Source organism: Sinocyclocheilus grahami, unplaced genomic scaffold, assembly GCF_001515645.1.
Source record: "Sinocyclocheilus grahami isolate Dianchi unplaced genomic scaffold, SAMN03320097.WGS_v1.1 scaffold309.1, whole genome shotgun sequence".
Lineage (NCBI taxonomy): Eukaryota > Metazoa > Chordata > Actinopteri > Cypriniformes > Cyprinidae > Sinocyclocheilus > Sinocyclocheilus grahami.
The window spans coordinates 54,366-66,802 of NW_015505488.1; the positions used below are offsets into that span (position 1 = coordinate 54,366).

Genomic DNA, 12,437 nt, shown 5'->3' on the forward strand with positions numbered 1-12,437 from the left:
CACACACACACACACACACACACACACACACACACCCCCACAGACAGCTGCATCTCATGAGGAATGTGAGGAGCCGAGTGCTGGGAAACACTCCATATAAGGCCATGGAGGTAGAATCCTGCTTTTATCAATGAGAGGAGCGTGTTTGCTCCACTGAGCCTGAGCTCTGTCGCGCTCGCGCAGGATCTCAGGACAGGACAGGTGCTGCTGCGGACCCACTGCATCTGTTCATCATTCACACTCAATAAACCCCACACGCCTTTCACAGAACAACAGCCGTCGTTACTATTATGAGCTCATGTGTTAAATCTGCCGTGGGCCATTTCTCTGTAAAATAATGAGTGTTTCCAGACAGGTTTCCTCGGGCTCAGACATTATGCAAAAATTTATTTTTATCTTATTTTCTAGTTAAAATATCAAATAATCCTTAAGCACCGCATGAGATATTCAGATTGTTTCCAGTGATTCAGAGCATACAGTAAGACATTCACAAAAATGACGTCTTAATAAACTTTACTAGTATTATTTCACTTGTTTTCTACTAGAGAAGGAAAAAAATTCATCTGCAAATCATTTAATTCAAATTAAACAAACTGCTTAGCACAGCACTGCATGTGATATTCAGATAGTTTTCAGTGACTGCGTGTTTAATACAAGTGACAGATTCTTCCACTTTTTCTTTTTTGACTTATTTGTAATTAAAACTAGCGAAAATATATTCATATCTGAATATCACACGCAGTGCAGTGTTAAGCAATTTGTTTATTTTTATTCAATTTACAGATTTTTTTTATTAACTGGAAAATAAGAGAAATAACACCAAATAAAGCTCATAAAGAAGTAGTTTTTGCAGTGAATGTCTTACTGTATGCTCTGAATTAATGCGAAATGTCCAATCTGTGGTTAATCACATTATTGCCAAAAAATATTTATTATTAAGATGATAATAATTGTGTCTACGGACAGTACTAATTATATAAATAGATAAATAAATACAATAATTTACATATTAATGATAATAATATATTCATTTATTAATAGTTTTCTTTTAATTTTGTTAAAGTTTCAGTAATTTTGTTGTGTTTTATGTATAATTATTTTCTATTTCTATTTCAGCTATTATTTATTTTATTTCAAGTAACAAATGTTTTTAATTTAACTCCTGATACATATTCATACAATGTAAAGTTTCAGTAATTTTGTTGTGTTTTATGTATAATTATTTTCTATTTCTATTTCAGCTATTATTTATTTTATTTCAAGTAACAAAAATGTTTTTAATTTAACTCCTGATACATATTCATACAATATATGTGATGCCAATCCCAGCTGAATAAACCTATTAAACTGCTTCTATTTACAAACACAGCATGAGATCTGACATGCATTCTGATTCTCCGTGAGATCAATACTTCATCCAGAGCGAGAGCAACAAGTAAGCATGAGCTGTTTGGGTTCCAGACGGCGCTGAAGCTCTGTGTTGGACTGGAGACACGCTGCAGCTGAACGTCTCGAAGAGCTCTCGCTGAAGCACCGTCATTTACAAGTGATTCATTTCTGACCGGATCACATCAACAGACTCCAAAGAGAGGGTCATAACCAGTGCAGCACTATTTATACTCACTATCTGCTGGAGGACGAGCGAGGAGTGCAGATGTGAATCACTCTAGTAAACACGGTACAGACGCAGACGGACCGTCTGGAGAAGAGGCAGATCAGAAGAACAAACACGCGCCGCAGACGGGAGGAATTAAATACTGGAGCGCTTCGATATGGCAACAATAACTCTTCAGCGTGTAGATTTTGGACCGACTCGAGAGTCTTTGTGATTCATAGATTCTTATAAAATGGATAGTTGACTCTGATTGGCTGAGCCACGTTCGAAGCTGTTGTAAATGACTCTACAAAGTAACATACACCTTTGTTTACGTTTGTGTGTTGCTTTGTAGAGTCATTTACAACAGCTTCGAATGCGGCTCAGCCAATCAGAATCAAGCACCGGAACTATCGGTTTATAAGGAAAGACGAGGCCCTGCAGAACATCTCAATTCTGAATGAAGAGCCGCAGACTCACCTTGGTTTCTCCCAGACTCTCGGATTCGGACACCTGGTATGTGAGGTCGGTCTCCTCGAAGCCCGTGGCACTCATGCGCTGGTCCGTGGACGGGTCGGAGCGCGGCGGAGAGTCCGGGGAGTTCAGGCAGGTTTGGATCAGAGCTTTGCCCGTCTCGCTGGTGATCATGGGCTGCAGCTTACGCGTGGCGAACGTGTAGACGTGCCCTGTCTCGCTGGCCACCAGCAGCAGGACCTGAGTTCCCGTGAGCGTGAATGGCTCGTACGCCTTCAGAGACACACACACACACACACACATCAGACCTCACAAATCACATGTCTAGAGTTTGAGCTCAGGCTTTTAAATGTCAAATCAAAGGAATAGTTCAAACTAAATGATGTAGATGAGTTTGTGTCTTCATCAGGTTTGGAGAAATGTAGCACTGCATCAGTGTCTCAGCAATGGATGCTCTGCAGTGAATGGGTGCCGTCAGAATGAGAGCTGATAAAAACATCACAATAATCCACAGCATTCCAGTACAAGTTTAGAGCTGTTTTGGCTTGTAAACGCTGCTTGATCTGTGCAGATTTCTCTCCTGATTCACACCAGAACACTGACTCACTGGAGGAAGAGTTATTATGGATTATGGACTCTATGGTATTTTAGTTTAAAAAATCTTAATGCTGGATTAGTTTCAGCTTTTGTCTTCTCCAGATGTTAACTGATGGACTGGAGTGCTGTGGATTATTGTGATGTTTTTATCAGCTCTCATTCTGACGGCACCCATTCACTGCAGAGCATCCATTGCTGAGACACTGATGCAGTGCTACATTTCAATCTCGGAATAATCCTGAGGGTGAGGATGTTTTCAGAAAACTGATATTGTTGGGTGAACTATTCCTTTAAAGTCAAGTTTTATGAAATACAGATCACGTTTTGGCTTGCTTAGATGGGGACACGTAATATTTCTCAATAACATTATTGACTTCATCACTGTTTTCTCCAGAGCTGCTTTATAGATGAACTCGATCCATATTAACTGATGCACTTCACACAGTTATTAAATTGAACTGAATAAACAATGAACTGACTTTAACTGAAATATTGACTATTGGCCTCTCTTTTGTTTGCATTACTGAAACGTTATTTTCTTGTCTGACACTGTAAAGCTGCTTTGACACGATCTGTATTGTATAAAGCGCTGCAGAAATAAAGGTGGCTTCACATTAATAAAGAGGAAAATAACAGTGTTGCAAAGTTACAGAAGTGGTTTATGTTCGGAGACTGAACTGATGTTTGTACTGATGGAGAATCTAGCATCAGTGTTCACTAACAGATAACCGGCGGAGACGGTTTAACAGATCCAGACGAGCGATCGCTCCAGACGCAGCTGAAACAATGTGAGATAAGACTCTGTTAACAGAGCCGCTGGTCGAGAGCTAGACTAGAACCCCAACACCTTCAGTCATCACCAGTGCCTTCGTTAGATCAATGCATTTTAGTTTGATATTTTTTATGCTTGTTAGGGGATGTTATGTTACTAAATTATATTTATGCAATAATTATAATCCATTTATTAGCTATGAAACACTTTTTGAGCACAGACCTGAAACTTAAGCTGTGGCGAATCTTGAATGCTTTTAAAACACAGACTTAAGTTCGGTCGGGTCTCTTTTTAAAGAAGACACTTCAAGATTATTGCTGAAGTGAAAAGTCAAAAAAGTGAAGAAATTTTTTTTTTTTTTTACAGAAGTTTAAGATTATCATCATGATAAATGCACAGAAACAGTTGTGTTCCAAATTTGAGGTTGATATTTCAAAAATAAATAAATTGTATTTATTTACATTTTAAAAAATTATTAATTAATAATATATATATAGGCCTATATATACACATACACACACATATTCATATATATAATATTTTGTTTGGGCACAGTGCTAAACGTTTCCACTAAATTAAATTCACTTCCCATTCATTTAAAGATATAAAGTCTTGTTTTACGATAAAAGTTTTAAGATAAAACTTTTATTTTTTTGTATTTATTTATTATTGAATGCCATGTCAGCAGCAAAGCTATCTTCACGGCAAAAGAACAAAAACAAAAGTCATATAAAAGACATTTAAGCTTAATACTAGACAAAACATCTAAAATGCATTCTGGTGATACTTTGATTTAAATGCATCAGTCAAATAAAACCATTGTCTATTTATGTTAAAAACAGTGCGGTCCAATAAAAGAACAATGTTTAGCAGTCAAATTTCATTCAAAGGGAAAACGAGATCATTTTTCTAAACCCTTTTAAGAATAAATCACTTATTTTTTCAGAAAACAAGACTCGATCCGTTTAACCCATCTTGGTTTAAGATGCATTTTCGACCTTTGTTTGGCATGTGTTTGAGGAGCAGCTGAGCCGTAAAGAGCAGCAGATGAGCTGAAGATCGTCTCTTCATCAGCTCTGCGTTTGCTCAGCTGTTGAGGACGGCAGGTGAAGCACATGTGTTCAGGGTTAGGTGCTTCACTCACGAGCTCGAACGTAACGAAGGGAAATGAGACGCACACAAACTCTCTGGAAGGAACGTTTGGTCAATTCTGTGAGTGACACGAGGAGGAACTCTTCTGTTGGATTACGTTAAAATGGCCAAATCACTGATGAACGACAGCTTGACCGTTTCCAGATTGAACGGGCTTCGTGTGCGCTCCAGACAACGGCTGCCGTCAGGTTCAGAAAAACTCTCACTTTCTCAAACCGTAATGAATGGAAGAATTCCCTTTCCACGGGAAGACTACCAGCAGCTCTCTCCTTCCAATCCATCATGAAGATCAGGAGGAGGACCCGAGAGAGACACCCGCCACACTTCGGTTCAGCTGAACCAGGAGCTGATGAAAGATCCTCAGACCTGCTGAACTACAGCCAATGACGCGGACTATTACTCCATCTCAAAGGAATAGCTCAGCCAACAGTGAAAATGTGCTCCTCTGCAGTGAATGGGTGCCGTCAGAATGAGAGTCTAAACATCACAATAATCCATGGCTTGTAAACAATGCTTGATCTGTGCAGATTTCTCTCCTGATTCAGACCTTGTGGATTATTGTGATGTTTTTATCAGCTCTCATTCTGACGGCACCCATTCACTGCAGAGCAGCCATTGCTGAGACACTGATGCAGTGCTACATTTCTCCAAACCTGATGAAGAAACACACTCATCCTGATCTCGGATGACCTGAGGATGAACACATTTACAGAAAAGTATCATTGTTGGCTGAACTATTGCTTTGAAGTCATCGTTCGCTCAAAGACGAACATCTTGTCGTCATTTACTCACCCTCACGTTGTGGAACTCAAAAAAGGAGACGTTGAGCGTAATGTTCATGCTGCTCTTTTACATACAACCATCAAACACTATTGAAGTACTATAAAAGCATTTCTGTGCTTTTCTATATTCTGTGAAACATATGAAATTAAATACAGTGCATGAGTAATACGGACTATTGTAATAGTGCTTTGTGGAACTTGAATTTTAGGAATAAAAAGTCCTGCATATAGATTTCTTTGAAATGGTTGTTTTGTGCTTTATGGAACGACGTGAAGGTGAGCAACCAATATGAGAATTTGTGTTTAACTACAGTAGCATCGCTCTAAAAACGTTCCCAAAATGTTTACTTTCCAAGCATCTCCTCAGTTGTTTCTGCGGCCTGAGATTATGTGGGTCATGATGGTTGGAGGTTTGTGTGTAATAGAGAATGTCAGCGGCTCGTTCTATTTAAAGCTCACAGTCCCTCACGTCTGTTGTGACTTCAGATCACCTCTCGAAGGATGGACAGCACACAGAGACTTCACCCACGCAAAATGAAGAAACAAACTCATCCTGATCTCGGATGACCTGAGGATGAACACATTTACAGAAAAGTATCATTGTTGGCTGAACTATTGCTTTGAAGTCATCGTTCGCTCAAAGACGAACATCTTGTCGTCATTTACTCACCCTCACGTTGTGGAACTCAAAAAAGGAGACGTTGAGCGTAATGTTCATGCTGCTCTTTTACATACAACCATCAAACACTATTGAAGTACTATAAAAGCATTTCTGTGCTTTTCTATATTCTGTGAAACATATGAAATTAAATACAGTGCATGAGTAATACGGACTATTGTAATAGTGCTTTGTGGAACTTGAATTTTAGGAATAAAAAGTCCTGCATATAGATTTCTTTGAAATGGTTGTTTTGTGCTTTATGGAACGACGTGAAGGTGAGCAACCAATATGAGAATTTGTGTTTAACTACAGTAGCATCGCTCTAAAAACGTTCCCAAAATGTTTACTTTCCAAGCATCTCCTCAGTTGTTTCTGCGGCCTGAGATTATGTGGGTCATGATGGTTGGAGGTTTGTGTGTAATAGAGAATGTCAGCGGCTCGTTCTATTTAGAGCTCACAGTCCCTCACGTCTGTTGTGACTTCAGATCACCTCTCGAAGGATGGACAGCACACAGAGACTTCAGCCACGCAAGCCCAGATACTCCTGGAGACCTGAAGGCCTATTTTCTCCAGCAGGAGTACAAACAGAGTGACATGCAGCAAGAGTCCAGAGCTCTAGACTAATGTGGAGCAGCTCAGAAGAATGAGAAGCGTCTCGAGTACTTTGTGCCCAAATCAGATGATGACTTTTGATTTGGCCCACCATCCCATAAAAATGACTCAAATATTAATTTATAACAAAATAAAAAAATGTTATTTAATATTTCATTTTACATTGAAATTATTTTTTTTTAAATATTCACTTTTTTTAAAAATGTTAGAAATTGTATCGATTTTAATATAACATAATTGGATTTAACGCAACATTTAATTGCAACATTCAAAAGTCTTTAGCTCTAGGAGAAACAACTGGTGTTACTTTTATGACTTTCTTTCCTGAATGTATTTTCATTTCATTATCCTATTCAGTCATGCAGTTCTCTAGCAGGACTCGAACCTGCAAACTTTCAGTTACCAGACTGCATCAGAATACCTGAAACACGGCTGATGGTGTTCAGCTTCTCACCTTCTTCATGATGCCCGTCTTCCTCTTGCTGAAGGTCGTGTACCGTCGCAGTTTGTTGTCTATAAACTCCATCTTTATCTTCACTCTGCCGCGGGTCTTCTTGCCCGGTTTCGCTCCGGCCGCTCCACCCGCGAGCGCCGCGGAGGGCAAGCCGGCCTCAGGTCCCACCATCGCGGCTTCCATCTCCGCTCTCTCCCGCTTGACGCCGCCTCCCCTCCGGTTGTCCCCGACTGACCCCATGGGCTCGTTCTCATCGCCGGAGTCAGAGTCCGCGTCGGAGCCGCTGCACACGTGCGGGGGACCCTCGTTATCCGGCTCGAACCTCCCGGGCATCCCGAGCCCCATCGGCCCCAGCCCCCGGGCGAACCCCGCGCGGACCCCGGCGCCCAGCACCACCGCGCCGTGGCCTGCGCTCTTCCCCGCCGCTGATCCGGCTCCACTCAGAGCCGCTCCGCTCTGGCTGGATAACATCCTAGAAACCGGAGAGTACGATCCGTGTGACGGCTGCGGAGCGCTGAGGCGGCAGTCTGTGAGAAAGCGAGTTCCGAAGCGGCGCTCATACACAAACAGAGTCCGCGAGAAACTTTGAGAAGTGATGCTGAACCTGAGCGCCTCCAGCCGGCTTCACTCCCACTCTCTCTCTCTCTCCTGGAGCTCCGCGAGCGACGCGCTTTCTCTAAAAGGGAAACCGCACGAGCGCTTCCGCGATCACTCCGCCGCGTCATCTAGTGCGCCGCGAACGCGTGAAATCAGCGCTCTTCTCCGCTCGCGCGCCGCTGCCGCTTCAGCCCCGCGTCTCTCCGCTGACAGCTGTCAATCACCGCCGCTGATGAGACGCTTCGCAGCACCTTGCGCCAGCGCGGAGGGATCGATACACGCCCGATCTACTTTCATCCATATAAAGAGATACTCTGTTTCCTTTTTTGGAGTTCTCGCTCCTTATATGGCGAGTCACAGTCGAGTGCAGCGATTGGCTCGCGGGGGGACGGCCTGCAGCGCGATTGGCTAAAGCGACATCTTATTTGCATAAAAACCAAAACGGTTGTGCTCACTTAATACGTCACACTAGGGGGAGGAGCTTCGCGTCAGGCCTATGCTAAATTATTCTATTAATAGATGCGGGATATTAATAGCAACAATAGTAAGGTTATTAAAGTGATATAAAAATAGGCTACATTATTAAACTTTCATAATACTATTATTTAGTATTAATACAAATATTAGTCTATTTCTCAGTAATGTCACTGATAAAACTGCATAGGCTCACAGAAACACACACAAACAAACCAAACAATCATTCCACTGCAACTAGCATTTCCCTCATTTTAATGGCACTAAATGTGGTTCCCATAGAAACAGTTATAAAGCCTCAGATGTGAGAGAGGGAGCTGAACACTTCATTGAAATACTTGAATCAGACGCTTCACATCCATGTATTCTTCATCTGAATTCCTCAGAATCAAGTGTTCAGTCGTGACACACATCTGAGCTTCTCAGCGCTGGATCTTCAGAGGTCACGGATCTCAGGAAACTCGAAACACCAAGAACTGTTGAGATTTCAGCATTTCATTTCATGCAGACAAAAATGACTGATAAAAGAGTTACTAAAAGCCACCGGAGAAGCTTTGGAAGAGCGAGAATCAACTGCTTTCATGTTCAGGTTGCACACAAATCAACATGAACACACATTTGCATGTAGCCAAGTGTCAGAACAAGTGTCAGAACAACAAATAATGTTTTTTATTAAAATAAGAGGCAAACATGAAGAAACAGAATCATCTGAGAGAGAGAGATGGGGGTCATAATCTGCATGAAGAGCATCATGAGTGACACAGACGCACCTGAGCTCTTCTCTCATGACACACATCATTTGCATGACAAGTTAACTGATGGACTGGAGTGCTGTGGATTATTGTGATGTTTTTATCAGCTGTTTGGACTCTCATTCTGACGGCACCCATTCACTGCAGAGCATCCATTGCTGAGACACTGATGCAGTGCTACATTTCTACAAACCTGATGAAGAAACAACATCTGCATGTCGAATTCCTTGATGGTGAGCACATTTTAATTTATGGCTGAACTATTCCTAAAAAGTAACTGTGGAATGCATGTGTCCCTTGATCAAACAGAGGAAAAACACGAACAAAAACTGGCAACACTTTTGGGAGATGTACCATATTGTATGATTGTCTCTGGATTAACGTGGAAATCCCATCACAGTACTTCTTTGGTAAGGGAAGGGGCATCATTTGACTAATTATACATGGAGAAACAGAACGGATTCTTAATACAGTTGATTTTATGGAGCACAGAAACATCAATGCTGTTAAAAACGTGACTGTTTAATGAGAGCAGCACTACATCTGGATTACTGTGACCTTTATAAAGCAGAATATAAAAGTGTTACTGTGTGAGAGCCTGCCTTAAAAATAACCATGAACAGACAATGACCACAGAGATGAAAAACAAACAACAACAACAATAAAAATACATATGAAACGATTATATAAAAGCAGTTGTTAAAAACAACAAGCATTAACTGCATTACAAAAGATACTGTAAAAAAAACTTCATGTTCTAGGCACTCTTAGTTGTAAAAAACAAAGTTGATTTAATCTTTTCACCTGATGAAAACCACTGAGAGCAAACAGTGCAGGACGTGTTTCTGCTGCGGGAGTCTGAATGAAACCAACACTGGCCACATTAAAATCACAGACACACAAAACCTTCATCAAAGCTCACGCAGTCCTCAAACGACGTCACAATAATATCTGCTGTAATGCAAAAGTTATTCATTTCCATGACTTTTCCAGGTTTAGAAATCACACTTTTAAAATCAGCGTTCCTCACATAATCATGTTTTCCTTTCTGGCTCTTAATAGACAAAAACAGTTGTTTAAGTGGTGAATTAAAATAAGAAATAGCTTGATTTTATGCTGTTTTAATGCTTATTGTCTTTTTTTTAAATAACGTTTTTGAGAACCCCTACTGGACCTGGTTGAGAACCGCTGATCTACATCAATAATCACAACACATCAACATGACACCTTAAGTTTTAAGTGTAATTTGTGTATCATCTCAGTTTGTTGGTCGTGTGTTTGAGAAAAACAATCCAGAAGGACTTTGTGGAGACGGAATTACAATAAAATGTGATTAATCATGGCTTAGAAATGTTCGCAATCTGAGGCATTGCATATATATTTATTACAATAACACAGTCACCTGTGAGCACCTCAGAGAAACAAAGATCTTATTATCATTAAGAACAATCTCTCTATCACACACACACACCACACACACACACACACACGTGTTAATTAGTGAATATTTGTTAATCGTATTATAGCTTTGTATGTCAGTCTCTAACTTCATCATTAATCTCTCAGTTTCCCAAATATAAGTGACTGAATTCCATTAACGATGTGTTTCGTGACAAGACATCATCCTGTGAAAACACACACTCTCACACACACACACACTCTGTACACACTGCTGATTCCAGTGCGTGACGTGAACCGCAGGCATGACGTGATCCCAGCATCATGTGTGTGCAGCACCTCGTCCTGCGTCTGTAACCTGATGGATCTGCGATTGTCCAGCGCTGCAGAGGTCAACGGTCATCCTCGGAGTCCCTGAGGCTCCAGCGAGAGGAAGGAGCTTCTACATTAGTGTAAACAGATCATTAATGGGACAGAAGCGTGTCTCGAAGCAGACTCTCACGCCTGAAATGTGTGTGATTGAGTCTCTGATTGCAGTCGTGATCCTCTAGACTTTGGTGTCTGTGGAGGAATCAGTCAGAGTCTGAAGGATCTCACTGAACGTGGGCCGTTCTTTAGGGCTGGACGCCCAGCAGCGGCTCATCAGACTGCAGACGTGAGCAGGACAGTTCACTGGAGGAGACAAATGCAGAGTACCTGCCTGGAGACCTGAGACACACGAGACACAGAGAGACACTCATTAGACACACATGAGACACAGAAAGACACACAAGACAGAGATAGACACAAGAGACACAAGAAACACAGAGATACACATGAGACTCAGAGAGACACTCATGAGACACACGAGACATACACACATGAGACATAGATAGACACACAAGACACACATGAGACACTTCATCAACTGACATTCGTTCAAGAGATTTTAAGACATTAAAAGATCAACAACTGATACTGACACTATGAACATCTATCTATCTATCTGACCATAAAGCCTTCAAATGAGATCTGAAGGTCAGAGATTGACCATCTTATGATGATCCTACAACGATCATCTGCTAAACGCAAGGTTTCTGCAGTTTTTTTAAATCAAATTTTCAGACCTGCACTAATAAATCAATCAGGTCAAATAAATTAAAATCAATCAGGTTTCTTAAATTCTTTTACTTCATTAAACAGGCTGGAGCAAGTTCAACTGCAAAACGATGAAATACTCAAGATATGTTTAATTCAATATTTACATATGTTTATGTACTAATACATTAATACATATGAATTAGAGGTTTATTGATATTGGATTTTGCTGATATGATAATAATGTGTTTCAAGGAAGGCATAAATCGATAAATAAACGGATTAATAAAGAATAATTAAGATTATTGTGCCGATACTAGTTAAATCTCTATATTAAATGTGTAAAATAAATGTTCTTAGTCTTTCTTTCATGTGACAGGTGGTTCAGAGTGAAAATACAAGGGTTTACATTGATTTAAATGCCAATTACAGTTTACTGTGTAACCAAAATGTCAATAATATCCAGAAAAAAAAGATTTTATGTATAATGCAGGACTTTTAATCATAAACTTTAAGCCCAAAATTCACCAGGACTCTTATTTTGAAATGTATATGATTTACTAGTTCCTCCTGCTCACTCAAACAGATGAAAGAAATAAAATAACCACAACCATCTACAATAAATGACAATATAAACACCATGAAGTAAACATTGTCTTAAATCATAACAGCCGATCATAAGCAATTTATTGGGATAAATGTGTCATGACTCATGATTCCTGCTGTTCCATCCCCAAATTTAAAGGCACAGTATGTAATGTTTCGCCCGCTAGAGGGCGCGTATTCAAAACAAACAAATCAATGGCAAAGGCAAATCAAAGGTGTGGTTTGATGAGGCTGTGACTGAGTGTGGAATCATGGGAGTTGTGGTCTTCATCCCCACAGCCGATGCAATCCGACGGGACTCGGCAGAAATCATGTTCATGGATGAGCTGATGATTTATTAACGTAGTAGAATGAAGCAGAGTGAGGCTGAAAGCCGTCGAAGAGAAACGAGGCGCTGAACGAGCGCGACACACGGCTGGAAAGCAGCGGAGCTTT

General features: G+C 40.6%; 3 protein-coding genes across 3 annotated transcripts in view; all 3 read right to left on the reverse strand.

Moving 5' to 3' along the window:
* Nucleotides 1-4,870, reverse strand: part of LOC107601626 (serum response factor-like) — a 41,354-nt gene extending 36,484 nt beyond the window's left edge. The window contains exons 1-2 of the mRNA XM_016293876.1: nt 4,796-4,870; nt 2,075-2,341 (exon numbers count right to left, since the gene is read on the reverse strand). Coding sequence (XP_016149362.1) covers nt 2,075-2,341; nt 4,796-4,870 — 342 coding nt within the window. The remainder of the gene's footprint in view (nt 1-2,074; nt 2,342-4,795) is intronic.
* A 988-nt stretch (nt 4,871-5,858) lies between these two features.
* LOC107601627 (serum response factor-like) lies at nt 5,859-7,761 on the reverse strand. Its single transcript, XM_016293877.1, has 3 exons — nt 7,099-7,761; nt 6,042-6,095; nt 5,859-5,939 (listed from the first exon to the last, which is right to left on the reverse strand). The coding sequence occupies exons 1-3, from the start codon at nt 7,567-7,569 to the stop codon at nt 5,859-5,861; spliced, it is 606 nt and encodes a 201-aa protein (XP_016149363.1). The 5' UTR covers nt 7,570-7,761.
* Nucleotides 7,762-9,404: 1,643 nt separating this feature from the next.
* The window catches only part of LOC107601637 (inactive tyrosine-protein kinase 7-like), a 51,468-nt gene continuing 48,435 nt past the window's right edge, over nt 9,405-12,437 (reverse strand). Inside the window, exon 20 of the mRNA XM_016293888.1 lies at nt 9,405-11,027. Within this exon, the coding sequence (XP_016149374.1) occupies nt 10,867-11,027 (161 nt within the window). The 3' untranslated portion in view covers nt 9,405-10,866. The remainder of the gene's footprint in view (nt 11,028-12,437) is intronic.